The 27,500-nt window shown below is 37.6% G+C and overlaps 1 protein-coding gene across 8 annotated transcripts in view; it reads left to right on the top strand.

Annotated features, from left to right (window-relative positions):
• Positions 1-27,500, top strand: part of cntn5 (contactin 5) — a 444,657-nt gene that overhangs the window by 266,287 nt on the left and 150,870 nt on the right. For all 8 annotated transcript variants that reach the window (XM_087291634.1, XM_087291631.1, XM_087291630.1 and 5 more), the window contains 2 exon segments: positions 5,599-5,694; positions 20,402-20,605. In XM_087291634.1, coding sequence (XP_087147760.1) covers positions 5,599-5,694; positions 20,402-20,605 — 300 coding nt within the window.

Raw genomic sequence — 27,500 nt, 5'->3', positions numbered from 1 at the left:
ATTTAGTTTTTTCATTAAATGTTAAAATGCTGCATTTGTATCCGCTCTTTGCTCTGATTCGTGGGACTCAGGTGGCCCCTGCCATTTGGGGAATTTAGAGGGATATAGCACTCACCATTCGGGGATTTTGGAAGGATCTGGTGCCCACCATTCAAGGGATTCAGAGGGATCTGGTCATCAGATTTGGGTCATTCAGGAGAATCTGGCGCCTGCCATTCGTAGGATTCAAGAGGCAGTGGCCGATCGGGAAGCTTAGGTAGCGGCTCTGACACCCACCATTTCGGAGTTTCGTGAGAATCTGGTGCCTGCCATTCAGAAGATTCAGAAAGATCTGGCGCCCACCATTGAGGGGATTTGGAAGGACCTGGAGCCCGCCATTCAGGGGATTTAGAGGGATCCTGCGCCCACCATTCGAGGCATTCAGATGGATCTGGTGCCCGCTATTCGGGAGAATTCAAGAGGATCTGGCACCCGCCATTCAGGGGAATTCAGGAGGATCTGGTGCCTGCCATTCGGGGGATTCGGGAGGATCTGGTGCGAGGCATTCAGGACATTCGGGAGAATCTGGCACCCGCCATTCGGGGGATTGGGGGAGATTTAGAGGCATCTGATGCCCACCATTTAAGGGATTCAAAGGGATCTGGCACCTATCATTTAGGGGATTCAATCGGGAAGCTCAGGAGAGTTCATGGGACTTAGGCAGCAACTCTGGTGCCTACCATTTGGAGAATTCTAGAGGATCTGGCACCCGCCGTTTGGAGAATTCAAGAGGATCTGGTTCTTGCTATTTGGGTAATACAGGAGGATCTGGTGCCACCATTTGGAGTATTCAAGAGGCAGTGGCTGATCGGGAAGCTCAGATGGTGGGGCGGGCGATCGGGAGGCTCAGGTGGCCAATCGAAAAGCTCAGGCATGTGGCCGATTGCTAGGCTCACGTGGCTCTGGGAGGTCACACAACTTTGACGCCTCTGGGAAGTCACACAACTCTGGCGTCTTTAAGAAGTCTCAAAGTGAAAAAATAAAACAAAACAAGACAAGACAAAACTTAAAAAAAAAAAAAACACAACGAGAGGGAACACAAACTTAAATATATAGTTTGTGTGAGTGTCTGGAAGATGGTCAGCTGGAGCGGTGTTGATTGATGCAATGCATTCTGGAAGTGGTAGTTTATGTCATGGTTGTGTAGTTTACCAGCGATCTACAGTCCCTAGATCGCTGGTGATTGTTACATATACAATAAAAAAATAATATTAAATCAAAAATACATAAAAATTAAAATTAAAAAAGTTAGTGCCATTTATGTATTTACTATATATTGTAACGTTTACATTTACAACCAATGTACAAAGAACACATGTCAACAAACTAAACAAACTAAACTTATAAACTCATTTCTAAACTTATTTTAATTGTTATTTAGAATTTAAATTAGTAACTTTTTTTAGTGGCTAATTCGTATGAATTCGTACGATCTAATTCATACAATTAAGTACGATTTGCTCATCCTCACCCAATGGTTGGGGTTAGGGGTGGGGTTGGGTGCCACGCCTCTTTTTACATTTTCATAAATTAATTATACATTTAAAATTATACATTTTCGTAATACTAAACTCATAGGAATTCGTACGAATTAGCCACTAAACTGACAAAACGTTAAACACTCACGTTTTTTTAAGAGATCAGGCTGGTTGATTACAATGTATTTATTAATATATTACTATATGACGAATAATAAGATATAAAACTGTTTATTTGAATTGTTTATTATTCATTTAAATATTCTGAATGATCCTAAACAAAAATTAAAATAAAAATAAAAAACACTTTTTAAATAACTGGTTTGGAAATACTGCAATAATTTATTTAGTAATGAAAAATGCCATTAACAAAGTATGAAAATACAATCATTAAGCATATTATACATGTGCTTATTAGAAAGTACTGTTTATCTCTTGCTTTCTTCTGAATAGTCTTGAAAACATTCTTGCGTGATTGCGTCTGCTACGCCGAATGAAGTGTCATTACAGGCAAACTCAGGTTGTCCCGTTATATTTGTTGTTATGTCAGCACGACGATGCTTAACTGAGACACTTATTGATTCGCTGACCTTCGTAAAATACTGCAAACATTCCATTTCCATTTGCACCTTGTTACAGAGAGCTTTGGGGAGTGCAAGTTTAGAAATGTAAGCGCAGACCAAGCCACAATGACCTTTAAAACACTGTAATCTAAAAAATTAAGAGTTGAATTGCTGCATGTCTAGGAGCCCTGGGGCTGAAAAAAAGTGTCCTTGAATGCTCATGCTGTATGTAAATCTGAAGGAAGACTTTCTGCACTATGTGCATGTAAATTAATCTTGTTTCTCTTGAAGTGTGCATTTATGCTAGCGGTTGACACACTGATTGTATACTTTATTAGAATGTTGTGCTATCAAGTTAGTTTTGAGTTTTTTTTTTCTCCATATACTGTACACTGTAAAAAAAATCTTGTTGTCTAAAGTTTGTTTAGTTTTTAGTAACTTCTAATGTTGACCAATTTTGTAAAAAAAATAAATAAATACAATACCAAGTTTTCTACAATTATATAAAATATACTATAATACACTAGAGATTACAGTAGTAAAAAGTATACTACAGCATTTATTACAGTCTATCAGTTCATTATATTTGATATTACTGTAGCATTCATTAATAAAGAGTTGTAAAAAAAAAAAAAACTTTAAAGTAACCCTTTACTGGAAGGAGTGTCCATAAGCCTGTCATGAAACCTTTATGATCATGACATGGCACATGAGATTCCATGCATGCTTATGACAACTGTTATTACAGTGCACCCGGAAAATATTCATAGCGCTTCACTTTTTCCATATTTTTTATTTATTTTTTTATGTTACAGCCTTATTCCTAAATGGATTAAATTAATTTATTTCCTTAAAATTGTACACACAATACCCCATAATGACAATGTGAAAAAAAGAGTTTTTTGAAATTTATGCAAGTTTATTTAAAATAATAAACCTGAAAAATCACATGTACATAAATATTCACACCCTTTGCTCAATATTTTGTTGATGCACCCTTGGTAGCAATTACAGCCTCAAGTCTGTTTAAATATGATGCTACAAGCTTGGCACAGCTGTCTTTGGGAATTTATGCCCATTCCTCTTTGCCATACCTCTCATGCTCTATCAGGTTGTATGGGAAGCGACAGTGTACAGCCATTTTAAGACCTCTCCAGAGATGTTGATTAGGATTTAGGTCTGGGCTCTGGCTGGGCCACTCAAGGAAACTTGCCAAATTGTTGTGAAGACATTGATACTTTGGCCGTGTGCTTTGGGTCATTGTTCTGCTGGAAGATAAACCGTCGTCCCAGGTTTTCATTCAGGATTTCTCTGTACATTGCTGCATTCATCTTTTTTCTCTATTCTGACTAGTTTTCCAGTTTCTGCTGCTGAAAAACATCCCCACAGAATGATGCTGCCAGGGGTTGGGTAGAGATGGTATTAAACTGGTGATGAGCGGTGCCTGGTTTTCTCCTAGCGCAACATCTGGCATTCACTCCAAAGAGTTCATTTTTAGTCTCATTGTCCTGAGAATTTTGTTTCAGTTGCCTTTTGGAAAATTCCAGGCATAGAGCGGCCTCCTTCTGGCCACTGTACCATACAGGCCTGATTGGTGGATTGCTATACTGATGGTTTTCCTTCTGTAAGGTTCTCCTCAGAAGAACGCTGGAGCTCAGACAGAGTGACCATCGGGTTTTCAATCACCGCCCTGAGTAAGGCCCTTCTCCCCTGATCGGCCAGCTCTAGGAAGAGTCCTGGTGGTTCCAAACATCTTCCACTTACGGATGATGGAGGCCACTGTGCTCATTGGAACTTTCAGAGCAGCAGAAATGTTTCTGTAACCTTCCCCAGCCGTGTGCCTCGAGACAAATGTGTCTCGGAGGTCCACAGACAATTCATTTGTCTTCATGCTTGGTTTGTGCTTTGATATGCACTGTCAACCCTGCGACCTTATATAGTCAGGTGTATGGCTTTTCAAATCATGTCCAATCAACTAAATTTACCATAAGTGAACTCCAATTAAGCTGCTGAAACATCTCAAGAATGATCAGTGGAAACAGAATGTAAAAAAAAAAAAATTCAGCTTTTTAATTTTTAATAAATTTGCAACAATTTCAAAAAAGATTTTTGCACATTGTCATTATGGGGTATTGTACAATTTTGAGCAAATACATGAATTTAATCCATTTAAGGAATAAAGCTGTAACATAAAAAAATGTGGGAAAAAAAATGATGTGCTTTGAGTACTTTCCGAATACACTGTAAGTCATGGCTGCTCAACCCTGTTCCTGGCGATCGACCTTCCGGCAGATTTCAGCTTCAACCCTGAAAAAACACAGCTGAACCAATTAATTAGGACCTGAACAGCACTTGATAATTACAGGCAGGTGTGTTTGATTTGGGTTGCAACTGAAATCTGCAGGTAGGTCGATCTCCAGGAACAGGGTTGAGCATCCCTGCTGTAAGTTATGTCTTTTTAAATGCAAAGATGACATTGTTTGTCATGGCAACTTGGCATAAACAAATACATCACAACCAGTCTTCAACTTTTTCATAACCACTTGACATTATGTAAGACATAAGACAACATAACTTGTCATAAACATGATCGTGTCATGTCATGATTATTAAGGTTTGATGACAGTCTTATGAACACCCCTTCAAGTAAAGAGTCATCAAATAGAATATATAGGTATATATATATATATATATATATATATATATATATATATATATATATATATATATATATATATATATATATATATATAGAATATAAGTAGTATATAGGAGTATGGTTCAAAACAAAAAAAAAAGTTCTCCAGTATGAGCAATCTCTGAACAACGATAATGTTATTCTTCCATCAAAATCTGTAATTACTTTGCTGGGATGTGGTAACGCTACATCCTCCACACTGATTCTCACTGCGAGGGGCAGCCAGCCAATCATACGGTGTTGTGCTGAGAGTTTACAGATTAATTATGTTAATTCATGCAAATGCAATTTGTTTCAACAGATTAACTGTAGTAGCTCCACCTGTCGACTCCTGATGAAACCGTCCCCGTGCTGTGTGATTTCCAGAGCAAACCTTCACCTCTACATTCCAACTCAAATTACATTTTAAAAATACCACCCGACGCTCGTCCTCGGACATGGCTTGAAACTGTAATGATCACCCACAATCCTTGGCTCTTTGTGAAATAAAATCATTTTCAGAGTCTCTTTGGTATTATGAAATGTACTCACAAGATTGAAAGCTTCGAGCAAGGTTACCAGTTTTAATTACCATTTGGCCATCATGTCCAGAGGGAAACAGGAAGTGGGATTTAGGCTGCAGGTTTTGGTCATAGAGCAGGTCAAAGGGAAAGCTCACGCCGGGGTGACACCGGATACTAAATCACACCAAGCTGCAAGCGTTTGACTGATTTCCAGGCGCTCATATGCAATCTCTGACCCTTAATCTGCAGGTTAACAGCTGCCTCTGTGCCACCGTGTGTCACTGGCTTAAACCATGTGTATGTGTGTTTGTTTTCAGATCTCGGCCCGTTCAGCGGTAAGACTAGAGGAGCTGTTTCGGTGAGAGAAGGCCAGGGGGTTGTGCTAATGTGTGCCCCCCCTTCTCATTCTCCAGGTGGGTACGGTACACTCTTTCACTCTCTATATCCCTCGTTAAAAGAGCAGCATAAAGGTCACCAGTATGCATTGGCTGTATATGAACAAAAATCGTATATACAAGAACTTTAAAAGGTGGATTGTCCGGTAGTTCTTGAGAACTAATTTCTTGAGAACTAAGGTAGTCTTTTACCTTATTGGTAAAGACTATGCATATTAAAAGTCTTATACTGTAAATTTATCTCCTGTGCCAGTAATAAATGTGTTTCATGCTTACTGTAGGTTCCATTCCATGAATGTGGCCCATGTCATGCCCCATTTGAGTGCAGGTGTCCCTACTCCCCCCCTTTTTACTTTGGTAGCTACAAATATAAATTAGACAACTCAGCATAAATGCCAAGTAACAGCCAATTCAATTTCAAAAGCCAATAACAGTTGTGAATGACTTTATAATAGAGCGGTGCAGGAATGAAGTCAGTACCCAGAAGACAATCAGTGATGAGCTACTTTTAGATTTTCTTATAGGGGTTTATAATGTGGGCTTTCAAATTAATGCCTCCTTTACACAATATGGTTTAGTACAGTTTAGTTAAAACATAAATCTATCTATCTATCTGTCTATCTGTCTATCTGTCTGTCTGTCTGTCTGTCTGTCTGTCTGTCTGTCTCTCTCTCTCTCTCTCTCTCTCTCTCTCTCTCTCTCTCTCTCTCTCTCTCTCTCTCTCTCTCTCTCTCTCTCTATATATATATATATATATATATATATATATATATATATATATATATATATATGTATATATATATATATATATATATATATATATATATATATATATATATATATATATATATATATATATATATATATGTATATATATATATATACATACAACAATTCTGTCTGGTTCTCGATTCTGATTGGCAGATAGCCGTGCAATATTCTGCAATATCAGAACTCATACAGTCTCCTTACCCTTGTGTATTACTCCACTACAATTTGACAAATATTGCAGCTGTTGGACAACATAATGTACTTTTGGGGCTTTTTAGGAGAGAATGTATATGTTTAGATTGCAACTATGCAGTTTATTTAAAAGGACAGTGGCTTTTTAAAAATATTTAGAATTTCTAAGAGACAGCGCATTGGCATCCATTAGCTTGTCATTGAGTAGAGCAAAAAGGTTGGACGTTGTCCATGCACAAGATGGCAACAGAGACTGCATAACAAGCCCTTGGAAGAGAAAAGATTGGCATATTTTCAAACTACAGTTAATCAAAACTTAAAATTGGTGAGTGACATGTTGAGCTCTCTTTTTTATGTTGCAGTGCTGTATTTATACCATAGCAATTGCAGTGTATTGAGTGTGAGATGGGACTCGCGTATCAGGAATGCATGTATTTTGTGTTGGCCACTCTTTGTATAACCCTGAGTTACACTGTTTATTTCTAATAAGTCTCCTGTTTCCATTACTTCCGACTAGATTAGTAAAAAGAAAGAAGGAAGAAATGTCCGCATGTGTTTAGCGTTTTTTTTATATTGCACACACAACAGTAATTTTGTAGTGTTTGCATTGCTTTGGCTTTATCGGGTGTTAATTATTGTAATATCCTGATTTCAAAAGAGAAATACTGGGAAATGTCTCTAGACTGATGGCATTTCATGCCGCTCAGCCTTATAAAAATCAGCCCGCAAAATCCCCGGTTTTGTCATTACTTTAGATATTACGCTAGAGAATCATTCAAATAACTCTCAATCAGCTTTGAGTGACGTTTGTAAATTAGCAGCAGTTTCTGCTGTACTGACGTCCACAGCAGATGTGAAGGAATTTTAGACCTTTCGTGTTTGATCTTCTTTCTTATATATACACAATTGTGCCGTCAAACTGATGTATAAACTCAATATCAAAATCGTAGCAATGTGATATGGCTGTATATCGTCACTGGTAGGACACTAAGGCACTTTTTTTTTAACAACTCACATGCCAAACAGTCTTATCTAGCCACTTATGTAGAATTAAATGGTTTGTGGAAAATAAGTTCTCAAGAACTACTGGGCCTAGTGGCTACAGTAGTTCCTATAGCTAACTTGTTATTATAGAGATGAGCTCTTTTATAGCTCTTTTATCCATTTTCCTGGTTGTATTTACTAAAGATCTCTGAATTCAACAGAATCCACAACTGGATGCTGTGATTAAACCTATGTTTTTATTGTGTTGATCATAGAATGAATAATTATGAAAAAGTTATGTCATTAAAACGGCAAAAAATGAGGGCAATCACCTATGATAACTTCATTCATTCATTCATTCATTCATTTTTTTTTTTTTTTGGCTTAGTCATTATTTTAGATTTCGCCAACTAATCCACCATATGTCATATGCAGTGGATACCCTTCCAGCCACAATCCGACACTGGGAAACACCCATACACACATATTCTTACACGCACACATACACTACAGACAATTTAGTTTATTCAATTCACCTGTGGAGACGCAGTGGCGCAGTAGGTAGTGCTGTCGCCTCACAGCAAGATGATTGTTGGTTCAAGCCTCAGCTGGGTCAGTTCGCGTTTTTGTGTGGAGTTTGCATGTTCTCCCTGCATTTGCAAGGGTTTCCTCTGGGTGCTCCAGTTTCCCCCACAGTCCAAAGACATTTGACTTGGGTAGGCTAAATTGTCCATAGTGTGTCAGTGTGAATGAGTGTGTATGGATGTTTCCCAGAGATGGGTTGCAGCTGAAAGGGCATCCGCTGCATAAAACAAAAGTTTCATTACACTATGGCGGGTGCACTATAATAGAGGGACTAAGCCGAAAAGAAAATGAATGAATGAATTCACCTGTACCGCATTTCTTTGGACTGTGGGGGAAACTTGAGCACTGGGAGGAAACCCACACCAACACAGGGTGAATATACAAGCTCCAAACAGAAATGGCCCAGCTGGCACCTACCGGCGACCTTCTTGCTGTAAGGCGACAGTGCTAATGACTGAGCCAATGTGCCACCTCCTATGACAACTCATATATATGAAATAAGCATACATTATTAAGTTAACCAGGAAAATGTGTTCCCTGGGATTCATTATTGTGGACACACAAGCAAAACAATCAGAATCAGCAAGTGGTAAATTATGACACTGAAAATAACCATCACCAAATATATGAAGTACATTTTATGAAAAATAAAGCAAGCCAGGGAAGGGAAGGAATACAAGAGGTGCTGAATGAACTGTGCCAATGGTACACAAACTTCTGGTATTGTGCTGGGTTAGACTCTAAAGTGGACATCCTTAAGTCCACCCAGGAGGCATTTCTAGAACTATAACTGCATCTGGAACCTTAGCTAATAGTTCAGCAAAGTTTAAAAGGCCCAAGGTCTAGACAAGAGGTTGCTTATTAATCACATGGTAGAGTTATAATAGGAGAACTGCATATTACATCATATCCTAACAACACGCAATGCAACACGATTCCAGGGACAAGCTATTCTGCTGTGTGCACCAATCACAATGTGGCAGAAACATTTAAATACCAGCCACCTAATGATGTTGTCACAGACTTTCATATTCAAATTGTTTGCTAGTGTTTTTAATGTCAATATTGGAGCCCCAGGTGAGGTTTTCGCAGCTGGGAATGGTAATTAAACTTACATTGGTAGCATTTAACACTGAATAAAGCACATAATCAGTAACTGAAGTTATCATTGTCATTGTAGTTTATGCTGTTGTTCTCCTGTGGCATCATGGAAATTGAAGGCATTTTTAAATTATCAACTCTACTCTTGACGCAGATGTGTAGCTTGCTGTTAGGACAAGGTGTTACTCATCAAAAATCCTAAATTAACTGCTTTTTTAGCATTTAGCTACACAGTGGAAAGGCAAAACACCTATAACTGCAACAGACTTGTATAAAGCCTTGCTCATCTAAACTAGTATTTTAACAGGTTAATCTTACCTTTCTCTCTTCAGTCGTTTTTCAGACTCTGCTTGTCGTCTTTTAGTGCCTGTAATTGCAGGTTAAATGAAGCTGGATGCAGGGAGACCAAGAAAATGGGATGAGAAGGATACAGACAGTGCAGTTGAACCAGCAATATCAGATGAAAGGCCTGTGGTGTGATGGCCATTTTTAGAACATTTAGTGCTCTCGGAAACCCAGAGTAACCTCACCCAGCCTCCTCTCTTCCTGTCTCCCCAGTCCTCAACAAAGCAGACTGTTTTAAAGCTGTAGTTCCCTCACATGCGCATTATTTGACAAGTTCGTTTCATTTATTTTTATGCACCAAAAAGAAACTAGTCAATTATTTACTTTGAAACTTTTTCTCTCAGAAACTCCTAGTACATTTCATCAATTACCTGTTTGAAATAGGGAAAAACAGCTCTGTCACTAGCAATTTTGTTCTATTTATTCTATTATTAAAGCAATTATGTTCAAAATAGGACAAACTGCACCATCAAATCTATAAATATTTTTTTTTTCCAAAATGGGTTTTAAATTTAGATTGAATGAAAGCCATGTTTACATATCACATTTTAAATAATTAATTAAATAAATAAATAAATGATATACTATATCTTGTATATACCATAAAATATTACTTTTGTATGAAATATTCACCCTTTTTATGAATGAATGAACACTGTGAATAACCCAATGTAGTAAAGTGGTCATAGTCAAAAAAATGTGATTCACGCAACAGTCTGCTTTGTGTTCTGATTTGCCTGTTGTCCACAAGGGGTTTTAAGCTAAATGAGGAAACAATGTTGTCTGCGGCGTACAGTATTGTCATTTCCTTATACTGATTTATTAACTATGCCTAAAGATGGCCTGATTTTCTTTAAAGGACCAGAAGTAGTTTTAAAAGTGTTAAAAGCAACAGGTTGATGTTAATTAAAATAGTATGTAAACCTGTTGTATCTTATTTTTTTGTAAATATGCACAGTTCATTTACTTAACAATTTTAAAGTAACGAGTTTCACTATTTTTGAATAAGGTTAACTAATCGTATTAAAACCAATGAGTTTACTCTTTTTTTTTTTTTTTTAAGTTAAAGATGCCATATACTGCTTCGGTTTTCAAAATAAAAGTCCCACACACATAATAGTCTAAATTAAATATAAACATAAATATAAACTATAGGAAAAAAAGGTCATTATTTTCTCTCCAGGTAACATTTTGGCTTATCAAATCTTGCCGAAGAATGCATATTAATGATCTCAGAGCTACTAATGAGGCTGTGTTATGACTGCAGATCTCCTGATGACGTGGATCTGGATAAACATCTGGATAAACAGCCTAAAGTACATGTAAATGATGAAGGCGTGCTCTGTGAGTCACGTAACAGGCTGCTTTGTGCTCTGATTTGCCTGTTATCCACAAGGGTTTTACACTGAATAAGGAAACAATGTTTTTTGAAACTTAAAGTATTGTCATTTCTGTATACTGATTTATTTTTCTTTAACTATGCATAGATATGCCCAGATTTTCTATAAAGGACACCTTTAAGTCAACTTACTGCTTTCTACAGTGTAAAGGCATAATTTAAAATGCACAATCATATAACATTAACGTGATCTGATGTAACTTTGATCACGCTTCCCAACTTGACTATCATGACTTGCCAAATCACATTGAACCATGTCCAGATATGAGACGAGACAGGGGTCATCATTGCACTTTACAGGTGGAAGCATGACCATTACTGTTTACACCACGATAAGGAGCTGAGCGAGCGATTCAGCAGCATTAACGCAGGTCTCAACTCACACTGAGCCAAATAAATCCCGGCCTGTGCTGACACAGTTCGGGCTTAGTCCTTATCTCCTCTTGCTAGCTATATTTACGTTTAGTGGATATCATCGACAGCTCTGTTTCACTTAGTTCAGCCCCGACTCTCCTTAGAGTGTGTCATCTGATAATCATAATCCATTATTTTAATACTCTGCAACTCTCGACTGTAAAGTGTGATTGATTTCTGTTTTCCCTCCTCAGGCCAACGTTGAGAAGAGAGACTATTGAAGCGTCTGTCCAAATCTAGTACTGCGATGTTGGGTTTCCTTTAGAAATACGTAGCGATGGATAACATCAAGTTACAGTACCGACCGGGTTTTCTGTTACATATGGGAAATAGTGTGTTTCCAACCGGTCGATGCTGTGTGTTTCCAGACAAGCATCAGCATCAAGGCTCAAATTTACCGGATCATTAGAAATGAAAAGAAATCGCACTTGGACAATTATTGCATGCAGACACAAGCAGCATGAAGGGAGCGTTTTAGTGGTCTGGCTCAAATCACACTGCTCAGTTGTCCTCTAATGGAAAGCAAAATGAGAGCTCAGTGTCATAATAATGTCATAGTATATAACAGCCTAATAATAATAGTAAAAATGTATTGACTATATTTTATATAGTGTCTTTTAAAATAGCACCCCAAAGCATTTTACTTAAAAAAAAAAAAAAAAAATATATATATATATATATATATATATATATATATATATATATATATACATATATATATATATATATATATATATATATATATATATATATATATATATATATATATATATATATATATATATATATATATATATATATATATATATATGGTTATGTTTGCATTTACAATTTTTTTTTAATTTTGACTGACATAACATAAGCAAATAATAATGTTATGAAACAGCAGAGAGTTGTATGAAACAATTGATGCATGTCCAAAAGCGTTTGCAATTTGTTGGAAGGAATGAGAAACTGGTACTATGATGTGCACAAATGACTAATTGTTTTGAGAAATTATTAATGCATTGTTGTTCAAATGTAAATAGTGCTACGAGAAATGCACCAAAGCCACTGAGAAAAACTGTAAATTATCAAGTTTTCTCCACAATTAATGCTGGCAGGTGTTAACATTGTCTTAATTGATGCCCAACACACACACAAATCTGTTAAAAAAAAAGTACTCCCTTTAAAATATCTTGACCCTTAAAAATGTGTTTTAGATTTTTTTTTTCAAACATTTTTTGTTGTCCCATTTTATTAAATTTCCTTTTTTGATTTGGGTAATTTGGGACAGTCTTCAAGTGGGATAAATATGCATTTAGAGACGTTATAAGTGTAATGACAAGTGGTACTTGTATGCCATAATGAGAAATAGATGTTAATGTGGATTACTGGAGGTAATAAATGTAGCACAATATTATAATAGCTAAAAGATATTGTCGGGGGGTTGGAGGGGCAGAGACATTATGGATCTTGTAAGTGAAAACTAGGTGTGGCATGGCTCTTCTCTCTCTCTCTCTCTCTCTCTCTCTCTCTCTCTCTCTCTCTCTCTCTCTATATATATATATATATATATATATATATATATATATATATATACTGTATACTGTATACAGAGAGAGAGAGAGAGAGAGAGAGAGAGAGAGAGAGAGAGAGAGAGAGAGAGAGAGAGAGAGAAAGTGGTTAGAAAACATACAGTGTTAGGGATTTCAGAAAAGTCTAATACTGTATGTTGTTCTAAACAGAAAAAAATTACCAAAAAGTGTCCCAGATTACCCGATTTCACTTATAATGCCACTTAATATAAAGTGTAACCAAAAGTTTTCATGATTACAGAACAACATAAATTCACTTTAGTGTGTCCAAACTTACTGTATATACTGTACAGTATGTTGTGGTAAATGATGTCTTGCCCTTCAAAGGTGCGGTGGAGGCAGAAATGTAACAGTGTCCAAGTTGCAAGCTCAAGAAAAGAAATGAGAAACCAAGCAACCATTTTACATGAGACAGCGCTGTTTTTAGTCTATCGATTTTCTGTAATTGTTTGACTAGCACGGAGAGCTGATGTGAAGAAAATTAACATCATTCATTGGCTACTAGGTCACAGAATGATTTGTCTTTAAATGCCAATACTGATTTCCCATCAGGCTTAAAGCTGCAAACCTTTAGAGTGACACTGAGCTTTACCAATCTGATGAGATCAACACACGGCAGGACTAATAATTTAGAAATAGCAACTGCTTATTCTGAACATTTATTTTATATTTTTTTGTAATTGACTTCATTTTTAAATAAATACTCTATTAGTTCCATGAATAACCTTTACCATAAATAAATATAGGTAATTTATTTTGATGTGTTTAAACAAAACTGATTTGTTAAACAGATATATGCATTAAAATAGTATTTTAGTCACCCAACATTCACTCATTCATTCATTCATTTTCCTTCGGCTTAGTCCCTTTATTCTTATGGGGTCACCACAGTGGAATGAACCACCAACTATTCCAGCATATGTTTTATGCAGCGGCTGTCCTTTTAGCATTCACACAAATACACTACGGCAAATTTAGTTTATTTAATTCACCTATAGCACGTCTTTGAACTGTGGGGAAAACCAGAGCTCCTTGAGGAAACCAATGCGAACACGGTACTGTTTTTTTATATAATAATAATAATAATAATAATGTTTTTCCATAACATTTTGCCTATTCATTTTGGACCGCTATTGCAAGTTATTTTATTGGATTACCTCCAGATTTGGCTTCAATATTAATTAATTTATCTAATGTACATGGACAAATATAATATTATAAAACATAATTGGCAAAATTTGTGGGTGATATGTTTGTGGGGGGAGGTGTAACAATAACACTGTAGTAAACTAGGCTAGTAACTGTACTGTGGTGTTAGTAACTGTACTGTAGAACAGGTTTCAGGCAGCTGCTGCGATTGGATTGCTGCAAACTGAGCCACAACTTACTAAAAAACTGAGGACCAGAAGTTACAGTAGTTACAGGAGTGTTCCGAGAGATAGAAACAAAACGGGAGGGTGGCAGGAGATGGGTCTGAAATACGGGATATATAGGTTAAAGGTGGCGTATGTGAGCTTGACACCCAGTGGTTGAACTAGGAATTGCACTCCTGGATCAAAACACATTTTCACTCAGCTCTTCCTCTAAGTCTCTGCACATTATTATAATGTCAAAGAGGTTTATTTTTGCAATAAATAAATTATAAACCTTGCAATTTCGTTGGAGTGCAGTAAGTGCACTATTCTGTGCCTCTGAATGACTATTTAAATGTATGTCTTGTTTTGTCTGGTGCAAATAGCCTAATTAGTTATCACTGCAAATCTTGTCGTGTAGCGTGTTGTTAGGACACAGGATTTCAATATAACCTGCTCACCTAATGTTTACTTTTGTAATATTAATATAATTTACTGATTAATAACCACCTCATGTGGAACTCTGAATCTGCATCTCATTTGGTGGATGTTACAATTTACCCTATAACTAAACATTAACTAAACATTAAGCTCAATAAACTACTAAATTGCTGCTTATTAATGATTAGTTAGGTAGTTGTGTTTAGGTATTGTTTAGGATTATGGTCCCAACAGATCACTCAGATCTTTAGGATCATATAAACTAGAAGCTCCAAGGGTTCAGTCAAAGCAGGTTGAATCAGCTTTCAGCCACTATGCCCCCCGCTGCTGGAATCAGCTTCCAGAAATGATCAGATGTGCTCCAAAATTAGGCACATTCAAATCAAGACTAAAAACACATCTGTTTAGCTGGGCCTTTACTGAATGAGCACTGTGCTGCGTCTGACAGATTGCACTATTATGTTTTTCTCTTCTTCATTCTTTTATATCACATTTTACCTGTTTTTATGTTTTTTAATCAGTTTTATTATTTGTTTTTATTTATTTTATTTTTTTACTTGTTTCTTTTATTCTTGTTCATGTAAAGCACTTTGAATTCCCACTGTGTATGAAATGTGCTATATAAATAAACTTGCCTTGCTTGCCTTGTAAAATAATAGCATACTTTATAAGTACTAATAAACAGATGATATCTTATTAATTTATTGGTAATAAGCCGGAAGCTAATAGTGGTAGTTCATACTTAAGCTAAAGTTTTACCTTAGCATGTCACTTCCTGTTGCCAGTAGGTGGTACAATAAATATAAATGAATATTTGCTTTCATATAGGCTCTTATTACATATCAGTGGCAGATCAGAAATTATATGTTTGAGTTACTACACTTTCTGGTTTATTAGCATACTTTGGCACTCTGCTAAGTGTTGTTAGCATTATTAGCACATTAAGATCTCTAAGAGCATCATTCGGTTATGAGCTGAAAGGATTAATATGTGCTTGGAGGATTAACAGTTCTTCAGATTTGATATGCGTGGAATGGCGAGAACTGCCGGGGATTTATTTTGGGACTCGTAGGACGACATTGAGGTTAATTTGTCTTTCATTTGCCTGAATTGCTCGTAGGAGGTTTCATCCACATTAATATGGCTAGATGACTTTAAAACTGAAAGTAATTGAAAATAATTCGAGATCACTGAGATGTAAACAGGATATTACTCTCAATATGATCACTGTGGCTTCGCCGCTTGAAGTGCAGAGGAGGCGTTGTTGGCGGCTGACCTTGATGAATGCGGTACACTAAAAATACAAGTGACAGTATGCTTTTATCTTTGTTCAATGTAATGACGCTTTCATGTTCTTCTGGCAGTTCCCTGTATGTTTGGAAATTGTGTTTATGACATTCTCTTTGTCTTTAATGTTTTAAAGAAATGAAATGTTTTGGCAAATCAAAGTGACTCACTCATTTAGAGTTAAAATTCATTGTGTGTGCTCTAATTCTGTGAATAGTAACCTACTTCTATATTAGGCTGATTGGTCATCTCAATCATTGTGACATTTATAATGATGTATAGTTTGTTATGAAAGGACCATTTTAGGCTGAGATGCAACTATTTGATTTTTTGGAATCTGATGGTTGCATTGTACTAATAAAAAATAAGGTTTAATATATGTAAAATAGGGAGACATGGTTGCTCAGTGGTTAGCACTGTCGCCTCACAGCAAGAAGGTTGTTGGTGTGCCAAAGGGAAGTTAATGAATGAATATGTTTGATTGAAAATGTACAAAGTGTCTTCATGGGAGATACTTAATACTCTAATGATTTTTTGGACATAAATTACACCAATAATTCTGACTCTTGTTGGCTCTCAAATATTCATTTGCAAAAGGGAATAGAGGGATGAAGGGAATGCTCAGTTCAACTCAGTTCATGGCCAGATCAGAACGATCTTCTAGTCTTATTGCAAACTGATTATTTGAGTCCATGTGTTTACTAGGATTGCAACAGTTCTTGGTAAAAAAAAAAAAAAAAATCCAATCATCCCAGTGTCCTCCCACAGATTCGTACGCCTTTGATCTGTGGTCAGAATATCCATTATTTAATTCATTCATTCATTCATTCATTCATTCATTCATTCATTCATTCATTCATCCATTCATTTTGTTTAGGCTTCCCTAACTGTCACTCAAGTGGCCCCGCCCTTAATTATACAGACTTAATATAACTTAATATAAACAAAACGGATGAGTTTTAAAATAATTCACCCCCCACAAAGTTGTTATGAAGGGTAATATTAGCTAGATACACCACAATCGTTTTTGTACCAGGCTGTAAACATTTTTTTCTGCTGTAAAGCTGGCCATTTTAACATTGGGGTCAATATAAATGTGTTCAGATATGGAGCCAGGCCTAGCGGAATTTCAATCACTTGCATTTTCAGTTTCTTCCATATTAGCTTCACAAGGGAGAGCGAGATGTTGGCGTTTGATTTCAACATAGCACATATCGTACCGTATCAAAAATGCGACCCTTAACCTTTGATGCATAACGAAACGTGAATAGTTTGCACCGTTGCACCCCTAGTGTTTATGTGTTTTCTTTGAAAATGTACAACTAACTTAAAAAGTATCCATCTTGGTAAAGAATATGCATTTTTTAAACAATCCATATTAGCAAACAATACCCATAGCATACTACATCCTTTAGAAATAGAACTCTGCTGAACTATTCTGATTATTGTCATAAACTTTCATTCCATTCCAGTACACTGACTCTTGGACAATAACTTCATCTTTCCCCGGCCTCTGACAGTCATAACTCTTTGTGCAATGAGCTCAAAAAAACAGTATCAGAAGCCTCAGGCGCTAAGGCCATTAGCTCGAAATATTATGATTTATATCGTTTGACGCTTTATGATGACGCCTTTCATGAGAGTCCTTTTGAATTATATTTACGAGATAAATATTCATTGTTTACTCAGGTGACATTAGCCCTTGTGTATGAAAAATTGAACTGAAATCTCTTTAAAGAGTGCCAATCCTTCAGCGATTAATCAACGGGAGCGCGGCACCTGTGTTTACTATGCAAAAGAAAATCAATGGTCTATGAAATTCATACTTTAATTATTTGGTGAATAAATTGGTCTTGGGGAAATTCATTAGGACGATGAGGAAGTTTGTGTCTTTCTCTCTTTCTTTTCTCTTGTGAGAAGTCAGTGTGGGTATAATATAGCAGACATAAGGCAAACAGCGTGAGATCACAGAGGTAATCCGCTCTCTCGTATCTCCTGGATTTATACGGCATAATATGACTGCTTCAGAGTTACAGAAAAACACACGTAATTTCGTTCTGTTGACAGCTTGTCTTTTGTCATTTGGTTTCTAGCTCAATGTGACATGATAAAGAATACTTCATTCCTCTGCATATCTGCGCAGAATAAGAAATGTGCCCGGGTACTCTGAAGTGACAGTAATGATTGATCACGAAAACGCAATGATTGCGTGTCTTGACTTTCTTTCTCTTTTTTCTTACTAACTTCAGAACTATAATTTTTAATATTGTGATTGGTTATGCTGGCATTTTGGGTGGTGCCTTGCGGTCAGATGATGTAATATAATGGAACAGAAAAGCATGTTTTACAGTCTGTGAAACGACATGGTGCTTCTTAAAAAGGACATCCATTATTGCGGTTTTAATAATACTAATAAAAGATCATGCAACCATGCTTTTTTAATCATCCTCTATTTATTGTCATACCAATATAATTGATGAGTTCACTTATGTGAATATTAAATGCTCGTTTAAAAACACAATATTAGTTTTCGCTGTTGCTGATATAAAGTCTCATATCATAATTTAAAACCATATCTAGTTACACTTTATTTATTAGCATTCCATGACATTACACTTAGTGGTGTAAAGAGTAGTGAAAAATCATTGTCGGTGGGCATAGATTCATTTTTTGAATCTACAGGGTGGGCCATTTATATGGATACCCCTTAAAAAAAGGGAATGGTTGGTGATATTAGCGTCCTGTTTGTGGCACATTAGTATATCCGAGGGGGCAAACTTTTGCCATTTTGAAGTCAGCCATCTTGGATCCAACTTTTGTTTTTTTTTCAATAGGAAGAGGGTCATTTGACACATCAAACTTGTTAGGAATTTCACAAGAAAAACAATGGTGTGCTTGGTTTTAACGTACGAACGTTTCGTTCATGAGTTATTGACAAGTTTCTGACCTCTTCTAAAATGTGTTCAATGTGCTGCCCATTTTGTTGAATTGTCAATGCAACAATCTTCTTCCACTCTTCACACACTGATAGCAACACCGCAGGAAAAATGCCAGCACAGGCTTCCAGTATCCGTAGTTTCAGGTGCTGCACATCTTGTATCTTCACACCATTACTAGTTGAAACCAACTCATTCAAGTTTGAATTAAGATCAAGGCTTTGGTCAAAAGTGTTCTAAGTGACTGAATGTGAATGTAAATGTAGAACAAAATCAATATAACAAGTACCTTGACATCTGTTACAGTTATGCAATGGGGTGGTATGACGCACCAACAACTTTTGGTCGTTTTTACGATACCAGCTGACCACTTACTGCTTACCTCCATACGGATGGCTTTTCCAGTGCTACTAGTTTGCCCAGTAGCTCACCACATACACTAATGGACTTGGGATGTGGATCACGACAACAGGGTTCGAGTCTGGCAAAAAACAGTTCCAGAAACCATGTAAAAAATAATAATAATAAGTAACAGGCTGAAAGCGTTGTGAAACCTGTAAAAATGGCTGTGATGGCTTTTCATTTCTTTTCTAAACTGGTTTTGAAAACACTATCGGTTGGGTTCAGGGAAGGGTGTGGGTGAGTCTGTTGGTCAGTCATCAGCAAGCTGGTCAGCTAAAATGCATATTGCAGCCTCTGGGGGATTTACTCGAGTAGAGGACATGCAAATGCCACGTTTAAGAGTAAATTGAGATCATCCAAAAGTATACAGAGCAGCCTCTGGTGAATTTGTGAAAACAAAAACAGCAAGCAGACGTAGCTCTGGGTATCTATTTTACCGTTCTCAGTAATGTAAACCTGGGTGTGAATCCACAATGAGCCGGGGTTGTCTTTATTACTAGTTGAAACCAACTCATTCAAGTTTGAGTTTAGGTCAAGGCCAATTCTTATAAAAATACGGTTTTGGACCAGTCTGAGTCTGGTCTTGCCTGAACAGAATACAACAGCACTGCTGTTTACGACATAAATTACTGCAAGGTTTCTGCTTTATTTGGTGGGATCTGCTCTGTACTGTATATAGGGTTAATGTTCTCATTCTACTGCAGTTGAGAATCAACATGCAAACAGATCTATGCATTCCTATAACTGACCCTGAACCCTATAGCAGAGAGCCCTGAATTAATCCCTATCACTAAAACATCAGCTCCCATACTCCCTCTTTATGAGCCCTGGCTCTGACAAGGTCAGTGTACTACAATGCAGATTTAGACAGGCCTCTCCTTCGGGACACGTGCGCTGCTCTTGTAGCTCATCTGCTTGCTCTCCTTCTGCCCCCAACAGAGATCATCTACAGCTGGGTGTTCAATGAGCTCCCCTCATTCGTGGCAGAGGACAGCCGGCGATTCATCTCGCAGGAAACGGGAAATCTGTATATCTCCAAGGTGCAGCCCTCAGACGTGGGCAGCTACGTGTGCCAAGTGAAGAACACTGTGACCAACGCTAGGGTCCTGAGCCCGCCGACGCCCCTGACTCTCAAAACAGATGGTGAGCTATTACACACACTTCGCAGGCACACACACTTAAAGCTCCTCTCACAAAAAAACCCTTCACCTGCACAGCAGAGCCAGGCTGGATGCCAAACGCCTCTCTAGGTGAGCCAAATTGATGAATCAATACCATGACATGAAGTCTCTTTGCAAATAAATTAAACAGAGACATTATTTTACCTTTTTTTTTTTTTTTTTGCTAATGCTTTGGAAGATAAACATTACTGCACAGCTTCAGTGGGCACACAGGGCGATTATAAACAAAAATGTAGGTCACTCTATTTTAAACACTCACATTACGTGCATTTTATTTACTTACGTGTTAAATCATAGTACAATTCCAGATTTGGTAAGGTGAAATTAGTTTTTACTTTTTTCAGCTGATTATGAATAATTATGATTATAATTATTTTGCTTTTGCCGAGTTCAGACTGCATGATTTCAAAGTTGTCGTGTCACATATTTTTTCACACTGCATGATTATCTGGGCTAGCGTTTTGTCGCTGCTTTGTTTACACTGCAAGATGGATCGGCGACAGGGGCTTTCACATTGCATGACTTTACAATAGGAAGAATCGCTGACAACTTGGTCCAAACTACGTCTCACTGCCAAAAACATGTAGTATATCTTTTGTTATTGACTACAATATGAAAAAAGCCTTTAACGGGGTAGAAAATGTACATATTTGCCCACCTGGGTTTGAAGGGAATTAGCAATTTCTCCTCAACTTTCTTTTTTAACTTTCTGTATGAAACATCAAACAGACACGGGTTCCCTGTCAAACCTCCACTTCATTTCCTCATTTTCTTGGGTCCTAATAAACCGAAAATAAGCATGCAGGCCTGCAGGTACACACACATACACACAAGTAAATGCTGCTTTCTCATTGGCTGTAGGTGACCGCAGATGTTATTTTCAGTCAAAACTAATTTCACACGGCATGATTTGAATCGCTGACAGCTCCAAATATTTAGCACGCCAAATATCTCACAGGCATCGGCGTACTGTGTGAATGTCACTCACGTGCACACCCACTGATTTGCCTGTGATTTCAGGCATTTGTCTGCGATTTTTCAAAACCTGTCGGTGAGTCAAAATCAGGGCTAAAATTATACAGTCTGAACTCGGCATTAGGCGCTGTTTACACTAATACGTTTTAGTTTTAAAACGGCGTTTTAGAATGAAAATGATCCACGTAAATACTAGCGTTTTATCTAGCGTTTCTGAACAATTCTCAGTCCACACTACACCACTGAAAACCCACATCACATGACTACACATGCTGTTAGCATATTCAGACGTCTGAGCCCCAGACAGACAGCAGGAGCTCTGTAGGCACCTCCCCAGGAGAAAGTAGCGGACGTTGAACAGTTTATCAAGGATCTACCACTGGACCTTCATCTCACTATAGCTGTTAAAAGTGATATTTAATTTATCTACCTAACGACTCTTTAAAATCTATTAGCTACTTGTTTTCAGGTAACTTGTTTTTGGCTGAGCACAAAGATAAGTTAATAGTTGCCTTTATACTTGCCTTTATTTGCTATATTGTATAAACTTATTGTATTATTGATTGCCATTATTGATTATTAAAACTTATATTCAGCAAATAAGACAGGGTATGTTTAATTTTTTTCAGTGAAATGAAAGGAGGCGATTATGTTATAGCAGGGGCGTCCAAACTCGGTCCTGGAGGGCCGGTGTCCTGCGAGTTTAGCTTCAACTTGCTTTAACACACCTGACAGGAAGCTTCTAGTATATCTAGTAAGAGCATGATTAGCTGATTCAGGTGTGTTTGATTAGGGTTGGAGCTAAACTCTCCAGGTCACCGGCCCTCCAGGACTGAGTTTGGGCACCTTGGGCAGTCTTAAAGGCTTCATCTTTTTATAAATATGAATACATTGAAGATGGTTATATAAATGTGTAGCTATAGGATGCCTTACCATTTTTGGTCTCTGGTAAGTTGTTAATATCAAAATGAAAATAGACAGTTCCTTATATCGTGTTTTCATTTTATTCGTAAAATTGTGAAACACGAAGCCAGGGTGATGCCAATGACATTATAAAGTACTATTCCCTTTAAATATTTACCTGACATGTCCTCGGGAGTTTGTTTTCCATATCAATATTGAGAAAAAGCTCCAATCAGATAAGCAAGTGTCTGCAGCTATGCCTCCGTTTTCCCCCATCCACACTGACATGAAGCAGCAGCATATTAAAACCAAAATGTCCTCTCCAGCATTTTCAAAACACTCCATTTTCAAGGCTTGAAAACTCCAGGGTATAGTGGACGGAAGTTATAATCGTAGCAAAAAGCATACGTTTTGAAACTAAAATGTACTAGTGTAAACAGGGCCTTAGTGTGATTATGTTCTGGTGCATGATTAAACAGGCAATAAACACCCATAGACTTATGCTGAAACCTACACTTTATAGATTTAAGTTGTCTCAGTCTGTGTCATTTTCAAACTTTAGTGCTTGACAGAAATGGGCTTTCAAGGCTGGAAATGTCTGATTAACTTCAGCCCGAATGTCTTGCTGGTCTCAAATAGAGCCACAAAGAGTGGGTGGTAGAATGATGTTGCTATTGAGCACAGTGATACTGTTGCACTATATTGCTCTGTGTGTAAATATGCACAGTTGTATGCAAGACTGAGCCAGCATATGAGAGAATGGCAGGGTTTTAGTTTTAATGTACCAGTCTTCTGTTCTACTTCGTCGGATTGTCATATCTCCAAGACAGAATGTACCATTTTTGTTAGAAAGCACATTTTGATTTAGATTGTGCTAACAGTGCAAATTCCAATGTGGAATTGTGTGATGTGATGTTACATTATCTCCCTAATCTACTCCAATCACTATTCCAAACCTTAGAAACATTTAAAAACAGTGATGGTATAAACTGATTGGTAGGATAATAAATGTTAGGACAGACGTTTAATGCTTAATTCTAAAAACTTAATAGTAGGTTTGAGTGTTGTGTACAACAAAACTAAATGTAAACAAATAAATTCAGCAATGAAAATTAAATCACACTGAACTAAACTAAACGGAACTTAACCTTTGAAAACTGAACTGACATTATTTCAATTTACTAGAACTTCAGTGTTAAACGGCTTTGACACAATTTACATTTTAAAAGTGTAGAAATACAGACGAATTGAATTGATTAAAGTGAGGTAGACAACATTATACGACAGATATTCATGGCATGCGTCAATTCGCCTGAATGAGAACTAGTCAAAACTGGACAAAATTAAGATTGTGAACTATTTTCATAGAAAGTTAGTATCAAATATTCTTTTCTACTGGTGTTTTTGTCAGAATGGGAGATGGTCATTGCTGAGAGAGTGGCACTTTGTTTGTTTTACTGATGCAACAGGTTCCCGGTTTTGGGCCAGGTTCTAGATATTTGCTCAGGTTTCAGATTGGACATCTTCTTCTAGCAAAGGGATGTCCAATCTCAGTCCTGGAGGGCCGATGTCCGGCATGTTTTAGTTCTAACCTCCATTAAACACATCTGAACCTGCTAATCAAGCTCTTTATAGGTGTACTAGAAACTTCCAGATAGGTGTGTTGAAGGAAGTTGGAGCTAAACTAGGACACCGGCCCTCCAGGAACGAGTTTGGACACCCCTGTTCTAGCACATGCACCATCCCTGATGGAAAACTGAATGTTCAGTGGAATATGTAACATTCTGTTGTAATTATTGGTGAAATGTACTCACAATTTTAGATAAAATTGTTAGAAAACTGTCTGCGTACAGATAGGATGGATGGTACATTTGGTAAGACACATTACTTTTGGGATTATTTGATGGATTTCAGTAACACACTCTAGAAAAAAAAAATGCCATCAATATCTCAGAAGGCTACAAATAATGAATGTGCCAGCAGATCAGGCTTGAAAGGAAATGTGGCCGTTTTTCAGCTGCTTGACAAGCGGGTCAGTTGTCTACATTAATGCTTTTATGTCAAGTGAATCAGATTTAATGAGATTTCTGACTTATATGTGTAGTTTATGCGCCTCTTCTTTTTTCGATGCACGAGGGCCCTTTAGGGCCAACCGAAACTGTCATGAATTCCAAACATCCACATTAAACAGAGAGCATGAGGTGTTTTATCTTTTGCTTTAGAGCACTTTTTTTTTCACACACAATGCACTCTGGTGAAACTGGCCATTGGGGAAATCATTTTCCAGCATAAAATTAACCGAATCAATGGTCCTCTTCCAGAATGGTCCGTAGCTTCTTTAATAGCAGATTCCCGTGGGCCAAGTGAGGGAGCCAAACACCCGACTGTCATTTTTTCCATACTTCACAGACACACACTCATCACCTGCCGCCGGTACACATCAATGTCAGCCACCCCGCTACGCGATCCCAGGCTAAAAGGACTACAGTGCCCTGAAACCTTGTTTTTGCCTACGTTGCCTAATGTTGCACGTCCTTTGTGAGGGCACAACGTCCCCTTCAGTACGCTCTCAGGCATTTGCATAACCTTGTTGTTGAGAAACGCTCCTCGGAGACATACACGCATCTAAGCGCATTAGCATACTAAATTGAATTTGCGCCTCTCGTTAGCACAGATTGCAAATGCAAGTAGCGTCACATGCCCGGAAGTTAAGGAAAGAGCAAAGACGTGCGGCTGAAGGCTATAAAGGAAATAAAAAAGTCTCGAGGGATGCCACAGGTGGTAGAGTCGGGATGAATTGCTTTAGGGCAGCTGCATTTGCAAATAACCGTAGAGTCAGGGTCTCGCGGAAGGTTGTGCGGCGGTTCAGCGAGAGGTTAGTCACCCATAACACAAGCACGGCTGATGGGAATCTTTATTCATCCCGTGCCTGACGTTTGCCACATTAGCTTGGCAGGCATTGTGTGGAAAGCATTTCACGTTCGGCAGTTAAACGGCTCGGCGGGTTGCGCCTAAAAGCCTGAAAATGATTTCAGCACCCCTTGCCAAACTCAAGCTCTCATGCGTTCAGCTGTTCTTCCGGTCCTCTCGAAGCGCACCAAAGAACAGCTCGTGATCTGTGTTTTCTGCTGAGACAGGATGATAATTAACTGCACGAGAGGCTCGGTGCTGGAATGCGCAGGTGAAGCGCTTCACCTATGTCCTTCCCTTGGCTAAGACGCTCTTAATCAAAGCTGCCCAGCTGCATCTGCGCCTGGCTGCACCTCCAGGGCAACTCATGCATCTTCCCTGCCTGCTCCCTCTTGGAGAAAAGCAAAGGCCTTCTGTACTTATGTGATGAATCGCACTTAATAGATGCTACTCGGATGGAACAATAACTCTCACAGAGCCGGAGCACTCACAAAACATTGGGATCGCTCGTCCTTCCCGCTTGGCCTTGGACCTTGAAAGGGCAGCATTTTTAGTTTGAAGGGTCAAGCATTTCTGAGGCTTTCATCATTGTCATTCATTTACAGGAGAATACCTATGAGTGACCTTGAATTCAAAGAGCGAAAGCGCAGTTGCTTCAATTATTGACCAAGCAAAGTTGGGTCGGTGTTTCAAATGACATTTCCAATGTCACTAGGGGTCATAAAAAATGCATAGTGATAGCATTGATGTCTCATTTTCTAATAATATCACAGCGCACATGCTTTTCTAATCACAAAATGAGAAACCTGAGAGTCAGGAAAGAGGGTGCTGTGCCAAACTCTACAGTTTTCTGTTTGAGTATGACTACCTGTGCGCTTGACAAATGCCAAGTTTGTCAGAAAAAAAAAGGATTAGCAGGAATGAACAGATGTTCACTTCAGTATGATTTGTTTTCCGTATCCTGTTCACAAATCATCCAAAAAGATAGGATTAATTAATAAAATATAGTACCGTACAGTATTGCCAAAACAATTTGTATTACATAAACAATGACTAAAGTAATTATTATACATTTGTAGTGAATTAGCTTAAGGGGGGAAATATTAATAATAAATAATGATAATATTATAATTAATAATAATATTTAGATAAGTCGATAGAGATAAGGTATTAAATAATGAAGTTGTTCATTATTTGCTCATAACTGGTGTCTCTAATTGATTTTGCTACATCTAATTCAAATGTGATACAAATAAGGCTTTATTAACTACATCAATTACTTAAAGGTGCAGTAGGTGATTGTCTTCAGAAACATTTGTTGTTGTGCGGGTTGAAAGTCTCTTCACATTCCAATAGTAATGATTAAAGTAAATGATCTAAATGTATTTATATGTATTTTTAAATTCATAAAGCTAAAATATGTCCATCCGATTAAATGTTTTTCTTGGACCGACAAGTAACTCAATTACGGCAAGTATCTCAAACTGTCTGTCAATTTAAATTAGAATGTCTGTGCTGCCTCTTTAAGCAGATAGATACATCACTTGCGTGTACACGTGAAGCACGTGCAGAGAGACATCATCCGCAAACTCTGCATCAACCTGAACTTCCTTCTGAAAGAACAGCGTGGCCTTGTATGCATGAACAGAAAGATTGTTTCAGAAAGGACTTCTTTTAAAAATGCAGAATCAAAATGTTTCTAAACCCTGAAACAATATCGCAATTTTTATATGCTGGAGGGAAATGACGTTAAGCAGTTCAAAACAACTGAAGGATGACACCACGGCTGAAGTATAACTTTTAGACATGTATGTTTTAAAACTATTTTAGCCATGCAAAGCTTATGTAGAGTGTGTTATGTGAACGGATTTATATGCACAGTAGTGTTGTTCAGCCCCTGAAAACATCCGGCTTTTTCAAGAAGATTGGCTATTTTCAAGTTCATGGAGTACCTTTTACAGCATCGATATTGTAGTCGGTAAAACAGACCAAAGTATTTGTTTAGTTGTTCCACGTAAAAATGGAGCTGAAATCAAGCGATGTATGAAGATCAGCGAGCACAATTGAAA

Source organism: Danio rerio, chromosome 18, assembly GCF_052040795.2.
Source record: "Danio rerio strain M-AB ecotype USA chromosome 18, GRCz13ab, whole genome shotgun sequence".
Classification (NCBI taxonomy): domain Eukaryota; kingdom Metazoa; phylum Chordata; class Actinopteri; order Cypriniformes; family Danionidae; genus Danio; species Danio rerio.
Note: the sequence above shows the minus strand (reverse complement) of the source record. Positions and strands in the feature narration are given on the sequence as shown.